The 17,039-nt window shown below is 65.9% G+C and overlaps 1 protein-coding gene across 1 annotated transcript in view; it reads left to right on the forward strand.

Annotated features, from left to right (window-relative positions):
- The window catches only part of SPEG (striated muscle enriched protein kinase), a 40,049-nt gene that overhangs the window by 12,635 nt on the left and 10,375 nt on the right, over positions 1-17,039 (forward strand). Inside the window, exons 2-21 of the mRNA XM_074145809.1 lie at positions 922-1,011; positions 1,256-1,637; positions 2,767-4,298; positions 5,315-5,458; positions 6,115-6,297; positions 7,951-8,162; positions 8,439-8,527; positions 8,719-8,900; positions 11,026-11,286; positions 12,542-12,700; positions 12,833-13,022; positions 13,170-13,399; positions 13,578-13,697; positions 14,115-14,219; positions 14,331-14,537; positions 14,665-14,788; positions 15,173-15,345; positions 16,091-16,203; positions 16,417-16,585; positions 16,669-16,762. Coding sequence (XP_074001910.1) covers positions 922-1,011; positions 1,256-1,637; positions 2,767-4,298; positions 5,315-5,458; positions 6,115-6,297; positions 7,951-8,162; positions 8,439-8,527; positions 8,719-8,900; positions 11,026-11,286; positions 12,542-12,700; positions 12,833-13,022; positions 13,170-13,399; positions 13,578-13,697; positions 14,115-14,219; positions 14,331-14,537; positions 14,665-14,788; positions 15,173-15,345; positions 16,091-16,203; positions 16,417-16,585; positions 16,669-16,762 — 4,759 coding nt within the window. The remainder of the gene's footprint in view (positions 1-921; positions 1,012-1,255; positions 1,638-2,766; positions 4,299-5,314; positions 5,459-6,114; positions 6,298-7,950; positions 8,163-8,438; positions 8,528-8,718; positions 8,901-11,025; positions 11,287-12,541; positions 12,701-12,832; positions 13,023-13,169; positions 13,400-13,577; positions 13,698-14,114; positions 14,220-14,330; positions 14,538-14,664; positions 14,789-15,172; positions 15,346-16,090; positions 16,204-16,416; positions 16,586-16,668; positions 16,763-17,039) is intronic.

The raw sequence follows: 17,039 nt of genomic DNA on the forward strand, positions 1-17,039 counted from the left end.
GTGCAGGTGGGACAGTCTGTGTGCGAGGAGGGTCTGTGCAGTGAACATGGGTACAAAGCGGCGTGCAGTGAACATGGGTGCAGAGTGGAGACGTGGCGGGGAAGTCTTGGGGAACCAGACCTGTTTCCACACCCTGTGAGCACCTGGCTCCTGCCATGGGGCCGGGCAGGGCACGGGGTGCTCCTTGTGGGGTCCTGAGATGGGTAAACAACCAGTCCTGGCCCCATACCTGGACCTGAAGCCTGGTACAGGGGGCCAGGCTCTCTGAGCTGGCATGGCACACCCAGGCGCTGGCCCCTGTAGGTCCCTCCCCCATGGCAGAAAGGGGAGATGCTGGTGACAAGGTCCCTCCCTGCTGCCCCCCGCGTCTCTGCAGGCCGGGCCGATAACCGGGTGTTGATGTCTCTCTCTCTCTTGCTGCCCCTATGGAAGCGAAGTTTTCCGCTCCTGCAGGAAACAAAGCTACGGTAGGAAGGCCCCTGCCCGATGCCAGTCCTGCTCCCAGAGCGGGTCCTGTGCCCCAGCCTGCCACCCTGCCCTGTTGCCATTGCTGTCCCCCTGCCCTTCCTACTCCTCCTCCTCCTCCTCGTGCTGCCTCCACCAGCTGCATTCCCACCACTGGCACAGTCTTCCTCCCATCATCTAGCGCTGCTCCTGCCTGCTTTGCCTGCCCTCCCCAGCCTGCCCTTGCCCTGCTGGACTTTCCCACCCCTGGTCCTGCCTTTCCCTGCTGGCAGCTTGTCCCTGCAAGTCACAGTCATACCCCCTGCCCTGGCGCTGCCTCCTCTTGGAGCTGCCCAGGCACTACTCTTCTGCCCCTGGAGCTGGTGGGTCTGCAAGGGGCAGCGCCAGCCTGGTCTGCTGTCCTCGTGTCCCCTCACCCCCTGCTCTTTCCTCCTCCCCCTCCCCCCACTTCCCCAGACTCGGAGACGGGCGAGGATGAGCCCAGCGACCCCCAGGTGACGCAGCGCAGTGAGCTCCAGGATGAGACGGCCTTCAGCACCCCCACGGGTGAGCAGGGGGCACCCAGCTGGCACTGACCCCCAGCACTGGCCGCTGGGCACAGCCACCCCACAAGGGCTAGGCTGGCCCAGCTTCGGGAGTCTTCAGGGGGCGGGGGAGCTGTGGTCCATCCATGCAAAGGGGAGAGGGCTTGGGACACCCTGGGACACCCGTGTTGGCTCAGCCCTCTCTGAGCAGGGTGCTGGGCTTGTCCCCATGGGCACCCGGTGTTGGCTCACCCCTCTCCTTCCAGGTGGGTCCGACACCCTCGTGGACGCCTCCATGAACACGACGCCGACCTCAGTGTTGGCCCTGTCGCAGGCGGAGGAGCGCTCCAGCTGGTCGGGCAGCCAGCAGACCGTGGTGGAGAAGGAGACGGATGCCAGCCTCTCCGCACGGGGACCCTACCTCCGCCCCACTGCCTGGCAGCAGCCGCAGGGAACCCCAAGGCAAGCAAACGCGCCGGCCCCGCGCGGCGCCGAGGTCCGGCACCTGGGCGTGGAGCCGCTGGTGCGGGCATCACGGGCTAATCTGGTGGGCACGAGCTGGGGGTCGGAGGATAGCCTTTCGGTGGCCAGCGACCCCTATGGCAGCGCCTTCAGCCTGTACCGAGGACGGGCGCTCTCGCTACACGTGTAAGTAGCCGGGGGAAGCGCGTGGAGGGGACATCGCGCTGGGGCCATCTCCTTCCAACCCCCGCAGCCATCTCCTCCCCTCCGCCTGGGCTTTCTTTGCCTTCGCCATGCCTGGATGAGGAACGGGGGCTCTGAGCAGTAGGCAGCCTGTTCCTGGTGAGGAGGTGGGAGCATCCTGGGCCAGGATGGGTACAGGTCCTTGGGTGAAGTGGGAGGACGTGAAGTGGGGCTGTATCCAGGTTGGGGCTGGGGGTAACCCCTGCGCTGCTTCATGAGCTGCAGCAACCCACCCACAGGCTGTGCCATGTGTGTTTGTCCCCATCCTGCCCAGCCGTGGGGGCTCTGTGCAGCCCGAGGTGTGGGGACCTGGGGCTGCACGCAGCCTGGGACACCCTCTGGCAAGGCTCCACCACCTTCAGTCCCCACCACACAGGGGTGGCAACAGGGGCCAGGGATGTGCTGCCTCCCCAGGACCTACTGATGTGCTCAGAGCCCCTGTCCCTCCCCACCGCCTTCCGTGCCCATCCCCGCAGGCCTGCTCCTTCGACCTCCATCCGCCCCTTTTTTTTTTCGAAGCTGCTTGTTCCACCAGAACCTCATCTCCACCTTATGATTTCTGCACCACAATCGCCAATTCCCCTGGGGGCAGGAGGGTGGGGGGACATGCCCACAGCAGCATGTGCACAGTGGGATGGCTTCTAGCCTCAGGGACCCCCTCCGCCTTGTGGCAGAGCTGGCCTGTGCCGTGCTGCCCCGGCACGCCAGGACAGTCCAGCAAACTGGGGCACCCCCCAGGCCCAGGTCCTGTCTGCATGGTGGCCCTGGGGAGGGGACTCGCTGGGTATCCCAGCATCACCCCACTGTCACACATGGGTAGCCCTGGACAAGGGGACACCGCTGTGTCACAGCAGCCCAGGACTCTCACCGAACCCAGCCAGCTCCTGGTGGTCTCAGGGTGGCAGGATTCACTTGTTGGGGCCCCTCAAGGCTCCCTGGTCCCTGGGATGTCCTGGCAACCTGCCCCCCTTGTCATGCCCCACTGGGCACTGTGGTGTGGGCTGGGAGCAGGGATGCAGCCAGGAGGTGAGGGCGGGCTCTGAACTGCGGTCCTCTGTCTCTCCCCTTGCAGCAGCATCCCCCAGGGGGGCTACCGGAGAGATGAACCTCACAGCGGCCCTGTCTCTCCGAAGCCTGGAGCTGAGCCCCCGAGGTCACCCGCTGCCCTGCCACTGACTGCCAAGCCACCCATCGTCCGCTCGCCGTCTCCCCGTGCTGGCCAGTGCCTGCTGACGCCTGCCAGCACCACGTCCCAGCCTGCCACCCGTGGCCCTGGTGTCCCCTCCTTCACGCCCGTAACCCCCCGCAAGAAGTCCTCGGTGCCAGCTGAGTACCAGGACACTGTCCCTGAGGAGTACGAGGAGAAGATCAAGAAGCCCAAGTCCTCAGGGTACTCACAGGGCAGCACGCAAGAGTCCCGTCCCCAGACACCCATGAGTGACACCTCCGGCCGCATCTCCGTCCGGGCATCCCCCAAGCTGGTGCGTGCCGGCTCCAAGATCTTGGAGAGGCTGCAGTACTTCGAGGAGCGGCGGAGGAGCCTGGAGCAGGCGGACAGTCCCTTCCCCGCACACCCCTGCCTGCCCCTGCGCAAGACACGCTCCTTTGACCAGCCCGGCTCTGGCTCACGCCGTGCCGGCACGCCGGGAGGCTCCCGGGAGGACGTGCGGGAAGGTGGCCCCTGGGAGCCAGGCAGCACGGCGGCATCCCGGCGTTTGGCCTTCCGGCAGAAAGCCGCCTCCTTCGACGAGCGGGGCAAGTTCGCCGGCCGTGTCTACGCCATTGAGCACAAGTTTGCGGAGGAGCTGACCCGCATCAAGCGGACGGTCTCCAAGCAGCAGCTGCGGCGCTCCCAGGAGCTCTGCAAAGCCGGGCTGCCCCCGGCACCCTCGCCCCCGGCAGCTGGAGAGCCCACCACCCCCCGTCCCCCCCGTGCCCCCTCCTCACAGGGCACTGGTGGGCGCAAGGCACCGCTGCCAAAGACCTTGCCACCAGCTGAGAGCACGCACGTCATCCAGCACCTGGCACTTTCCAGCGTGGCACTGGTGGGACCCGACGGGGAGCCAGAGCCAGGGGGGCAGCGAGGGAGGAAAGCGCTGGTGCGGGGCGGCGCAGTGGCCAGTCAGCCCGCCGAGGCAGAGGATGCGGGTGCCAGGAAGGGCCCGCAGCAAGAAGGCACTGGGGAAGTGAAGAAGAAGGAGCAGTGGCCGTTAGCACAAGTCACCCCCCAGGGACGGGCGGCCCTTTCGCAGGCAGGTCCCGCCGAAGGCAGCCCGTGCCCGGACGGGGGCCCTGCTGGTGGAGCCCGTGCCCCCGGGGCAGTGAACGAAGCCCTGGCCGCCCGGCTGGCCGTGCCCCACGGGCTATACCGGCGACCGGAAGCTCCCGCGGAGGTGCGGTTCCTGCCCTGGGCGAAGCCGGGGATGGAGCAGGAGGCTCGCCTGGAGAGGAGCTGGGCAGGGCAGCACAGCACGGGCAGGGAGGTGGAGAGAAGGCAGACGAAAGTGTCAGAGAAGAAAGAGAGTGGCCGGATGGCTCAAGAAGGCAGAAGCACAAGGAGCAAGGGGAAGGGACGCCGAGCCAGACCCACTTCGCCAGAGCTAGGTAGGAGCATGGCTTTCTGCCCTCCTGTGGGCACAGAGCTGGCCTGGCCAGCCTCTGAATGGGATGAGGGACCCCCAGCCAGCCTCTGGGAGACATGGGGAGCCCAGGCTGTGCCAGAGAGCACAGGGGTGGGGAGACACAGCTCTGCAGGCTGGAGATGTTGGCACCAACCAGTGCAATAAGACAGACCAGCCTGGGTACCAGTTTGCTGGGCCTTGAGGTCATGACTTTTGCTGATATCTTTGTCCCTCCTGCCTGGCATGGGAAGGATGCAGGGTGCTGACCTCTGGCACCCAGCCCTGGGCTGGTCTGGCCACCCAGGGCACAGGGCACCCATTGCAGCTTGTCCCGGCTAGACCATGCTCGGTGCTCCAGGCAGGGCATGCAGCCCAAGTGTTCCCAGGGGATGGTGTGGTGGCTTTGCTGGGGAAAAGGTGCCCTGCCCATCCCAGCACACCGGGGTGAGAGAAGACTGCACCCGGGCTGGGAGCTCCTTCCAGGCTCTGCTCTGACCGGAGCAGCACCAGGCCCACGTGCCCAAGGCTCCTGGCGCAGCCCCAGGACCTTTGTCCGTGTGCTGGGGCCATGGGAGGGGAGGGAGCCAGGAGGCTGATGCTGATGTGGTGGTGTAGAGCAGCCAGCACCCTGTGGGGAGCTGGAATTATCTTGGAACGGGGGCTACGGTGGGCTGTACAACCCTCCTTCTTCCATACCTTACTGTCACCTCATCCCTTATGCTGTACAGGGATGAATAGCAGGCTGTATGCTCCCTGCCCCGTGGTCCTCTGCCTCGTCCCACTGCAGGCACTGTGCCATGGTAGCTCCTTATGTGGCTCTTTCCTCCACTGCACGATGCAGGGACCTGCTAATGCCCCAGCAAGGGTGTAGGGCATGTGCTGGCAGGGATGGGAAGAGGGTTGTGGGACCCCTGCTCTGCCTCCATGCAGCCCAGCATGGCACTGGACCTGCTCGCTCCATCCCACTGACAGTTCTGGGGCCTGTCTCTCCCTGTCCAGAGTCCTCCGATGACTCCTATGTCTCAGCGGGTGAAGACCCCTTGGAAGCCCCCATCTTTGAGATCCCCATCCAGGACATGGCGGTGGCCGTGGGGGCAGAGGTGCTGCTCAAGTGCATTGTCACAGCCAACCCCCAGCCAGAAGGTGAGCAACTGTAGGTCTAGGGGGCCTGGGGACACAAGGGTGGTGGAGGGGCTCTCTGCATGTCCACGTCCCACCTGTTGAGCTGTCCCTTGGGGCCACCCAACTGTGCAGAGTGGGACACAGAGATGGGTGTCTCAGGGAGGTGATGTGCCCACCTCGGGAGCACCCCTTTCGTCCTGCCTCACCCCAGGTAGGAGTGAAGAGCTTGGGCAGGGTGTCCGCTGTTCCTCCACACTGAGCTGAGCTGTTGGGAGAGTGGGAGAAGGGCAGGCTGGGACAGGGGATGCTCTGGGCATGGGACAGCCCTAGTAGCTTCCCGAGGGGCAGCTTCCCTGCTCAGGGCTGGTTGGTTCCGGGCATGCTGTAGCCAGGACGTGGGCAGGAGCGGCTGGACAGCCAGAGCCGGTACCAGCCGATAGGGCCCAGCAGAAGCGAAGCGGCTTTGATTCCCTCCTCCATCCTCCACTGGAGGGCAGGAGGATGCCAGGAATCAGACAGGGGCCAGCCCTGCTCTCATTCAGGGGCCGTGGGAACCCCATGGCAAAGGGGTCTCCAGGCCAGGCAGGGGAATGCCTGGCCTCACCGCGAGCACGCACAGACCCCCCGGGGGAGCTTGGGCTCTCCTGCCCACGGGTGACCCTCGCCTCTGCCGGCAGTGTCCTGGAGGAAGGACGGGGTCCCGCTGCGGAGCAGCACGACACGGCCCATCAAGGCAGAGGGCGAGCGTCATACCCTGCTGGTCAGGAGTGCCCGGGTAGCCGACGCTGGCCTCTACACCGTCACCGCGGCCAACGAGGTGGGGGCGACCTGCTGCAGTGCCATCCTCAGCGTGCGGCCCGGTGAGTGCCGGCGGCTGGGCGGCGGGAGCGCGGCCGGCGGTGGGAGGGCCGGCGCAGCGGCAGGCTGGCTGCCAGCTCGGCCGCTGCTGTCACTGGGAAGAAACCGGCTTCCTTACCCTACAAGGCTCTGTCTGAACCAAAGCAGCTGACGTGCTCCCGGCAAGCACGGAGGGATCCTGCTGTGGAGGGGGGGGGAAGCGGGGTCAGGCTGTGAGCATCCCCCAGCGCCTAGCAAGGAGCCCAGTGTCCGGCCTCCCCAAAACCTGCCCTACACCCCACTAGCTGTGGGGATACCCCAGGCCTGCCCTCCAACCCGCAAACTGTGGGGTACCCCTGCCTTCCAACCTGCTAGCCATGGGGATACCCTGCCCCACAAGATGGGCGGACACCCAGCCTACCCACCAAGCTGCTGGCCAAGGGGTACCCAGCCCACCCTCCACCCCACTAGCCGGGGGGTACCCGGCCTGCCGCAGCCCCAAGGCACTCCCCATCCTGAGAGTGTCCCTGGGGAGCGTGCGGAAGCTCAGAGCTGCCCTGGGGGCTGGAAGCACCCAAAATACCACCCGCTACATGGTGCAGCGGGGCTGTACACCTAGGGGCAGCAGCGGCCGGGCAGAGCCAGTCAGGGGCCGGGGGGCCGGGAAGGGGCCCGGTAGCCCCCGGCCCCGCGACGGGCCCTCCCCCGCGCTGCTGGCCCAGCCCCGGGGGCCGGGCGGCGCTGGGACGGGGAGGGCTCAGCGGGCCGGTGGCTCTGCGGGCTGGATGCGCGCCCGGCACCGCCGCACCGGCCCCGGCAGCGGCAGCGGCGGCTCGGCGGTGCGGCCCGGCCCGGCTCCGGGCGGGGGGGCTGCCCGGGGCCGCGCTCCGCGGTGAGTGCGGGGGATGGCGGGGGGATGCGGGAGGGCGGGCGGGGGGGGGGCAGCCAGGGGTCGGGTCCCCGCCGGTTCTTCACCCCGGGGCTGCCCGCGGACATCGCGGGGGCGCGGGGGGGCACAGCCCTCGCCCTGCTCCGGGCAGCCCGCCCGCCTCCCCCCGCCGTAAGCGGAGGAGGGGAGGGTGGTGAGGGCGCTCCGGCAGCCGGGCTGGAGGGGGGCCAGCACCCCCAGCGCGGCGGCCGGGTTCTGCCAGCGCCCCGGGCCGCTCGCTGCTCCCCACCCCGCACCACCCGCCCCCGGCCCCCGCACGCATCCCGCACCTCGCAGGTTCCCCGTCTCATCCCGGTCCCGGGTGGGCTCCCCGCGCAGGCGGGTCCGTCCCCACGGGGAGCGGGCAGGCGGCCGGCCGGTCTGCTGGGGGAGCGCAGCTGCCAATGTCACCTTCAGCCCTCGCCGGCTCGGGGCAGGGACAGCCATCCCGGGAATCCGGGCGGCTTAAGGATGGGAGCGCGGGCTGCCGCGTAAGAGCCACTTGAGCCCTGCTGTCGCCTTGCGGGATATCGCGTCCCCTTATCGTCCCTGTGGAGTGCTTCTCGCTCCCTCCCCCCCCCCTGCACAGCCCCGCACCCCTTCGCTGCTGGCTGCGGCCGAGCTGGGATGTGCTGCGGAATGGGTATCCCCGGCCCCCCTGGGGTGCAGGGTGGTGGGGAGGGGTACCCTGACCCGCCTGCCTGGCTCTGGCTGCTGCCAGCTTCTTATCCAGCCTCTCCTGTGTTAGCCCCCACCGTGGAGCGGCATGGGAACTTGGCACCCCCCCTTGGCCAGGCCAGCCCCATCACCTCGGATGAAGAGTACCTGAGCCCCCTGGAAGAGTTCCCCGAGTCTGGCACCCCCCAGCACCGACCAGCCATGAAGCTGCAGCCTAGAGCCGAGCATGGGGCTGCCCACGGCTCCCCAGAGAGCACCTTCAAGGCTGCACCCACCTTTGAGGTGAGCTGACAAGCCCCCTGGGACCTGGCAGAGGGGGAGCAATGCCCTGTGACCACAGCTCTGTGGTCCCTGGTGCCAGGAGGTGCCAGATCAGGCCTTCCTGTCTCCTCTTCTGGGGTGCACCAGGCGCCCTGGACAGCCTACACCCCAGCAGCTCCCCTGGGGCTCCAGGGCTGCCATTGTGATGGGGGATATGCGGCCCTGGGTGCAGTGGTGGGGATGCATGGCCTTGGGTGCAGGTGGGTGCTCACTGCTCTCTGACCCTTGCTTTCCCAGGTGTCCTTGTCGGACCAGTCGGTGCTGGAGGGGCAGGATGTCAGCATGAGTGTCCGTGTCCGTGGGGAGCCCAAGCCCATCATTTCTTGGTGAGTCCCGGTGCTCTTGGGTCACAGCTGGTCAGGGAAGGAGGGGACAAGCATGGTGATGGATGGCCAGTTTGGAGCTCTTGTCCTGAGCAGGACTGGGGGTGGAGGAGGGGGGGGGGTCTTTTGGGGACAGCCAAGGTGGGCGTGCAGGCCAAGGCATGACCATGCTGCTCTGCCCATGTCCCGAGCAGGCTGAGGAACCGGCAGCCAGTGAAGTATGGCCGCCGGCATCACACAGAGGAGGCGGAGGGGACGCGGGGGCTTTTCACGCTGCACATCCTGGCGGCGGAGCGCACTGACACCGGCTTCTACACCTGCAAGGCCGTCAACGAGTACGGCACCAAGCAGTGCGAGGCCAAGCTGGAGGTCAGAGGTAAAGCTCCCTCGGCGCGTGCCACTCGGTGCCCGAGGGGCCAGCTGGCTCCAGTGCCCTGCATGAGCTGTGTGGGGAAGGGGCCACTGCAGACCCCTCCTTGGCAGTGCTGCGGGAGAAGGGGATGAGCCAGCCTGCCCTTCTTTGTCACAACACAGGCGGGCACAAGCCAGGAGCAGGAAAGGGGACCTGTGTGCCTGGGGCTGCCTGCAGAGGCTGGCCCTGCAGCAGAAGGCAGGCTGCCCTGCTGCCCTATCCAGATGTGCGGCCCCATAGCCCTACATCCCACCCAGCTGTGCCAGGAGCCCTGCCGGCCTGACCCAGAGCTTGCTGCTCCCACAGCCCAGCTTCACCCTACGTCCCCCTGTCCCACCATGTACCTGCTGCTGAGGCTGGGTGCTGCCCCTGGCTGCGCAGGGAAGGATTTTGCTCTTGATGGCTCTGCAGGGGACATGTCCCCCTGCCCTGACCTGCCATGCCAACAGCTCCCTCCCTGCCCCAGGCAGTCTGCAAGCTGCCGTGCCAGGCACGGAGCAGCTTGGAGAGGTTTCCCCCTACCCATTTGCAGCAATAGCCTGTATGCATGGGACTGGGCTGTCCAGTCCCCTTCCCTTGCCACCCCTCCCCAGCCCAGCAATGGTCCTCCTAGGACCCCAATATATGTGTGCAAACTCGGGGGTGGGGGTGGGGGTGGGTGCTTGGGACTGATAGCCAGGCTCTACCTGGATTCCCCAAGGCCAGGGAAGGAGCCTGCGGGAACAAGTGATGCTGCCTCCCTCTTCTTGCCCTTTGCTGTGTGTGCCCTGCTCCCCCCAGCCCTCCCCGCTGACGGCTGCCTGAGCCCCCCAGGCTGCGTCCATCCCACCCCGGCCTTGGCTGCACTGCTTCTACCCTGCCGGGACCCCGCTCCCAGCCTCCGGCAAAGCGCGGCGGCACTGGGGTGGGAGTGGGAGCCAGCCCCGTGCCCCATTGCTGGCAGGAGCCGGGCTGCGGGGGCAATGGCCCAAGCCCCAGCCCCTCTTGGGGGGCTCGTTGGGTGGCTCCGTGCCTTGGCATGCGCTCGCACCCCTGGTGCCGGCGCTGGCGTGTGCCTGCGTGCGTGCCGGCCCCGTCGCTGCTGCACTAACCCTTCCGCTTGCTGACTGCGGTTTTTGTCTGTACGCAGGGGGAGTACGATAAGGGGGTGCATCTCTCAGAGCCGCGGCCGCGGGGCTCTTAGTTGGACACCTCTTAGGCAGTGGACCTCACCTTGTGTTATTACCTTCTGCTCCATCCGCCGCCTCGTCCTGGACGCACCGCGGGGACGCGCGGGCCCTCGACCGCGGGCAGGGGCTCGCCGGATGGCTGGGGGAGGCGTAACCGAGGCGGGGTGGGGGGGAGCGGTGGGGGAGCACCAGGCACCCCCTCAGCTGGGCCAGGGCGGCCATACGATGCTGTCTTGTCTCTTGCTCCGTCCGTTTGTCCCTGTCTGCGTGTCCTTCCTCTCCTCGCCGCCCAGGGAAGGGGAGCAGGGAGCTGAGCCCACGGTCGTCACTGTGTCGGCTGGGGGTGTAGGGAAGGGTCTGTGGCATGGTGGCAGCTCTGCAATGGTCACCTCGGAGTGTGGGGGACAGGAGACCGCGGGGGGAGCACCCTGCCCCAGCCGCAGCAGGGAGGGAGAGCATCGGCCCCTTTGGCTTCACAGCAGCCACCCAGGTGTCTGCTCGGCCACCGTGAGACATCCCTCGCAGTCCCAGGGTTTGGGGTCCGCCTGGAGCACCCCCAGCTCTGGGTCTCTTCTCCCCGGGGAGGGGGCTCGGTGGGGGGGCGGGCTGCGAGGCCGTGACCCTTTTTTTGTAGCTCTAATAAAATTTGTTTGTTAAAGCGCTGTGTGGTGTGTTCCTGGCACGGACACCTCCCCTCACCCCCCGCCCCTTCCCTGGCTCAGCTCCGCTTTCCACATCTCGCCTCCCCCCCCACCTCCCTTCCCTGCTGCACCCCCTGCCCGCTGCACCGGGCCCCCTCCCCGCATGCCCCCCTCCCTGCCCCGCACGTTCCCCTCCATCCCCGCCACCTCTCATGGTTGCTTTTCAGTTGCTGAGACGCGTCTCTCTCTCTTTCTCTCTCTTCCCCCCTTCCCGGGCAGCTCGCCCCGAGTGCCAGTCCCTGGCCATCGTGGTTCCCCTGCAGGACGTGGTGGTCGGGGCGGGGGAGCTGGCACTCTTTGAGTGCCTGGTGGCTGGCCCGCCAGACATGGACGTGGACTGGCTGTCCCGGGGCCGGCTGCTCCAGCCCGCCCTGCTCAAATGCAAGATGCATTTTGACGGGCGCAAGTGCAAGCTGCTGCTCACCTCCGTGCACGAGGACGACAGCGGGATCTACACCTGCAAGCTCAGCACTGCCAAAGGTAAGCGGCGGGCGGTCACGCAGGTCCCCGGGGGGAGGTCTCGCTCGGGGCTTGGCCCTAAGGGAGTGCTGGGGGTGGACAACGCCCCTCCACTCCCCAAGTTTGGGGCTCTGGTCCCCCAGGATGTAGCTGTGAGTGCTGGAGGTGGGCGACAGGAGGACAGGGAGTGGTTTCTGCCCCCAGGAGCTGGGAAACCTGGTGTGCATCAGTCCTCGGGCTCCAGCACCCTGGGCCCTGCAACCCTGTCCCACCCGACTCAGCTCCTCCACCACCATGCGTGCAACTCCCAGAAGTGTGGGGAGATGCACTTGCACTGTGGCTGCACCAGCTGAACACAGCCCTCGAGCCCGCTGTCCCTGTCCCCTGGATCCAAAGCCTCCGGCGACCTGGCTCTGCTGGCCTGGGAGGTGGCAGGGGCAAAGGGGAGGGGGTCAGGGCTGCCCACCCTCTCCCACCAAGCCTCCACTGGTGGCAGCTGAGGAAGAGCAGCAGGACCTGACCTCTGTTCCATGGCTCCGATACCCCCCTTAACCTGTGCATGCTGCACACAGCCTCTGTCCCCTGCAGCAGAGCAGGGACAAGGGTCCCTTTCCCAATCTCCAGCCCCTCCGCAGTAACCCAGGCTGTGGTGGGTGCAGGGGGGCAGCTGGTTCCTGTGCATCCCTCTATGGAAGAGGCTGTCTGCCTGTGGGGATTTGAGGGCAGCAGCAGTTTTGGGTGCAGGGAGGTGAGGCCAGAGCATGGTGTCAAGCCCTGCCCGGGCTGGGTGACGACACGATGATTGCAAAGCAGTCCCTGCTGCAAACCCCCTCATCTGGAGCATCCGGCCTGCAGCCATCCCCATGCTACCCCTGGGTGCTGCATGTGCTGGCGTTGCCTGCTTCAGCATCACCCCCCTGTCCCCAAGGGGCTAGGCCAGCTGTGGTCCCCTGCCCTATGGTGAGGACGGGGCATCCTCCCACCCCACCCTGCTGCTGGCATCTGCGCTGCTGTGAGGGGAGGAAAGAGGCACCCCACTGCCAGCAGAGCCCCAGCCCTTGGCATGGGGACCTTGCACACATTTGTACCCCCCCCGCACCATGCAGGGACAGAGCCTGGCATCCAGCACACTCAGGCTCAGCCCCCACCAGGCCTGGGGTACGCTAAGCTATGGCCACGTTGGCTGCCGGGGCTGTGGTGGAGGGGTCGTGGGCTGTCTCCTGCCCTGCACGCACGTGTGCTGTGTGGGGGTCACCCCTGCCCACTCTCCTTGCAGACGAGCTGACCTGCAGCGCCCGGCTGACGGTGCAGCCCTCCGTGCAGCCCCTCTTCACCCGCAAGCTGGAGGACGTGGACGTGGTGGAAGGGCGGACAGCACGTTTCGACTGCATGATCAGTGGGACTCCTCCCCCAGTGGTCACCTGGACCCATTTTGGTAACCCACAAGCCCAGAGAGCGTGCCCAGGGCCCTGGAGGGAGACCTCTCCCCATCCCCTTGAAGGCTGCACCCAAGGGATTGGGGCTGGGAGGGCTGCTGATGCTGGTGCTGGTGTGTGTCTCCATGCAGGCCAGCCGGTGCAGGAGGGGGAGAACGTGCGGATTCAGCAGGATGGGGGGCTGCACTCACTCGTCATCGTGCATGTGGGCAACGAGGATGAGGGGCGGTACGTGGTGACCGCCAGGAATGCCCACGGCCATGTGGAGTCCTCTGCTGAGCTGTATGTGGAGGAGCCGCGGCCATCTGCTGCCTCTCAGATGTAAGAGTTGGGGGTCTCTGGGATCTGCATCCCCCCTGCTCACTCCCACTCTGGGATTTGGGGGATAATTGGCTTGTGCAAAGCCTGGGGTCAGGGTTGGGCTGGGCGCACTGTGATCCTGCCTCAAGTGTGTGTGGGCTCTTGCAGGTCCAAGCTGGAGAAGATGCCGTCCATCCCAGAGGAGCCGGAGCAGGCAGAGACAGAGACGGAGTGCTTCACCATGCCTGATTTCCTGAAGCCACTACAGAACCTGGACGTGGTGGAGTCGAAGGAGGCTGTGCTGGAGTGCCAGGTGGCCGGGCTGCCCTACCCCTCCATCACCTGGTTCCACAATGGCTCCCGCATCGACAGCACCGATGACCGCAAGATGATGCAGTGTAGGGCTCTCTGCCACCATCCCCACCCCCTTGTGGTCCCTCTGCCCGGGCCAGAGGAAAGGGGGACACCCTGGGAGGAGGCATCACCACCCAAACCTTTATGACCCTTGAGGCAGGGAGGGGAGCTCTGTGCCACTTGGCTGGTGGGATCTTACCTGTGTCCCCCTGTTCCCCCCAGATAAGGATATCCATCGCCTGGTGTTCACAGCCGTCAGCCATGCACATGCTGGTGTCTATAAAAGTGTCATCGCCAACAAAGTGGGGAAGGCCACATGCTACGCGCACCTTTACGTCACCGGTAAGCAGCAGCGGGCACCACCAGGGATGTGTGGCCACTCACTGCCACCCTGCTAAGGCTGTGCCCCAGTGCTGGTGGTAGGTGGGCCAGTAGCAAAGTTCTAGGGTGGCAGGATCACAGGGCAGTTCAGGCTGTAGGGGACCTCAGGAGTCTCTAATCCAACCTAAAAGCGGGGTCAGCTGTGCAGTCCTCACTTTGCAGTGTCAGGACCCATCTCTGGACCCCCAAGTCCCACATGGGACTTGCTGGGACCACCATCCCCGCAGGGACTGCCAGGCTGAGCCCCCACTGGGGAACCAGTGGGTGTCACTGGCTCCATCTGTCCCCTCCAGCCCATGTCTCCCAAGGCATAAGGCAGATGCCCCAGGGAGCTGGGGCAGCGGCTACATTCACAACCCTGTCCACCTCCCTATGCAGATGTGGTGCCGACGCCCCCAGATGGACCCCCCACTGTGGCCTCAGTGACTGGCAGAGCCATCACGTTGACCTGGAACAAGCCCAAGTGGCTGGACACCGCCATAGGTGAGAGGGCCGGGGCTGGGCAAGGGGTGGACAGGGGGTGGGCAACAGCATGATAGGGTGCACGGGCCAGCCCAATGATGGGGGCTCTGCACCAACCCTCTCCCCCTGCAGACCCCAACTCGGTGTCCTACGTGGTGCAAATGCAAGTGCTGGGCACGATGCAGTGGCTGGTGCTGGTGGCCGGTGTGCGGGACACCACCTACACGGTGCACGGGCTGACCAAGGGTGCCCAGTACCTCTTCCGAGTCATCACTGCCACCCCCAAGACCAACAGCAAGCCCTCCCCGCCTGTGGGGCCTGTGCAGCTCCTGGACCGGGGTGAGAGGGGCAGTGGGGAGGGGACGGGTGGCAGGGGTGGAGAGGTCTCTGTGTCCAGTGGGATGGTAAACTGGGCAGGGCTGGGTAACATGGGGTCCAGAGGTGGTGGTGACAATGCGCGTGGCAGGTCCCTATCTGGAAGAGGCCCCGGTCATCCTGGACAAGCCAGATGTGGTGTACGTGGTGGAGGGCCAGCCAGCCTCTGTCACCATCACCATCAACCACGTGGAGGCCACCGTCACCTGGAAGAGGTAGGAAATGGCACTGTGCCTGTTGCCTGTCCCATGCCCAGCATCATCCCACAGGGCGCACAAAGAGGGGCTCCTGCACCAGATCCCTGTGCACCCATGGTGCGTGGGGGGTTCCTTCCCTGGTGCTGGGCTGGGTGTGCACCCGAGGGTGATGTCCAGGGCTGTGCAGAACTGCAAGGGGGGGCTTCTTTGGATGGGGTGTGCTATCTAGGGGGTGCTAAGGGTTGAGAGCCATTCAGGAGGCAGAGCTAGCAGTGGGGTGTGAGCTATTTATGGGGGTTGCAGGGTGGGAACCAGGGCTGTCTGTGGGTCAGGGGGTGGCCATGGGGCAGTGGGGCTGGGGCTGCCTGTGGGGCTGTGATGTGACAGCTGGTGTGCCCGCAGGGGCGGGCAGGTCCTGGGGGAGCAGGAGGGCACGTGTGAGGTGACAATGCCGGACGACGACCAGCACTGCCTGCGGCTGCTGCGCGTGGGCCGGGGGGCTGCTGGGCAACTGGCCTGTGAGGTGACCAACCGCCACGGCACTGCCCGCTGCACCCTCCGCCTCCGCCTCGCAGGTAGGTGTCCCCGCATTGGGAGGGGTGGCATCGCCGTACGGTCATCCAAGCCCGTGTGCCATAAGGGGCACTGCCCCATAGCATGGCACTGCTCCTCAGTGCTCCATAGTTGTACGCCATGGGGATGCTGGTCTACAGGGTGGCAATGCCCCAGGGGCTGAAAACACACGAACCATGTGTTGCTACTGCTGCCTGGTGTCCTATACCCATAACTGATTTGGGTAGAAGTGTCCCGTGTGCCCCATGACCATGTGCATGGGGTGGCAGTGCCCCATGGTGTTCCTCAGCCTTGTGCCATGGGTGGCACTGCTGCAGGGTGTCCCACACCTGTCTATAATGAGATGGCACCAACCTCTGGTGCCCTATAGCTGAGAGGCATAGGGGACACCTCCACAAAGCCCCAGAGAAGTGTCATGGGTGGTACTGCCCTACAGTACCCCACATTCATATATAATGGGGAGATACAACCCCACAGTGCCCTATGCCCATGTGCCATGAGTGGCACTACCCCATGGTGCCCCACACTGATGGGTGACTGCCCCATAGTGCTGCGGGCACATGTCACTGGTGGCCTGCCCTGTAGTGTCCTACTCCCATGTACATTGGGGTGGAACTGCCCCATGGTACTCCATGCCTCTATACCATGGGCTGGCACTTCCTCGCAGTGCCCCACAGCCCTACACCCTTTGTCAGTGCCACGGGGGTGGCACTGCCCCATCGTGTCCCGTGCCCCATCTCTTGGCAGAGGCACCACGCTTTGAGTCCATCATGGAGGACATTGACGCCCAGGAAGGGGAGACGCCACGCTTTGCTGTGGTGGTGGAGGGGAAGCCGCTGCCGGACATCATGTGGTACAAGGTGGGTTGGGACCCTGCCCCCATCATTCCTGACCCACAGCCCCCCCCAGACCCACACCCTCCAGTGCCTCACCTGGGTTGCTGCGCTGGGGCTTCGGGGTTGTGTTCACCCCTGGTGATGCAGGATATACCCTATGCCCCATCCATGGGGAAAGGGTGGCAGGAGCTGGTTGGGGACGGGATGGGACGCTCCTGACATCCCTGCTACCCCCAGGATGGGGATCTGCTGGAGGAGAGCAGTCACCTGAGCTTTGTGTATGAGGAGAATGAGTGCTCACTGGTGGTGCTGGGTGCTGCCGAGTCCGACAGTGGTGTCTACACCTGCACAGCCAAGAACCTGGCTGGGGAGGTCTCCTGCAAGGCGGAGCTGGTGGTGAGGGCAGGTATGGCTGGCCGGCCCCCATGTCCTGGGGGACAGAGCCTGGGTGCCCGGCTTGCCCCCCGCCAGCGCCTTTCCTTCCCCTAGCCCAGCCCGCTGCCGATGCTGCCATGGAAGAGGATGCACTGCACAAGGCACGACGCCTGACTGACTACTACGACGTGCACGAGGAGATTGGGAGGTACGGAGCCACCAGCATGGTGGGCAGTGGGGCACCCCAGGCACTGCAGGGACAGGGGTACTGGAGCCAGGCTGCACCTTGAGGCTTTGTCCCTTGGGACTGAGCTCCACAGTATGTCAGATCCTGATGTGCTGGGGCTGCTCTCAGCCATCATTGGATGCCCCGGTTCTGGCTCAGGGTGGGGAGCCAGGACAGCCAGAGCAAAGCCAGGCCTGAAGTCTCTCCGTGGATGGTCCTGGAGGGCTGCCAGGGTAGCGGGCAGCTCCCTGTGGAGCAG

The sequence above is a fragment of the Numenius arquata genome, chromosome 3 (genome assembly GCF_964106895.1).
Source record: "Numenius arquata chromosome 3, bNumArq3.hap1.1, whole genome shotgun sequence".
Classification (NCBI taxonomy): domain Eukaryota; kingdom Metazoa; phylum Chordata; class Aves; order Charadriiformes; family Scolopacidae; genus Numenius; species Numenius arquata.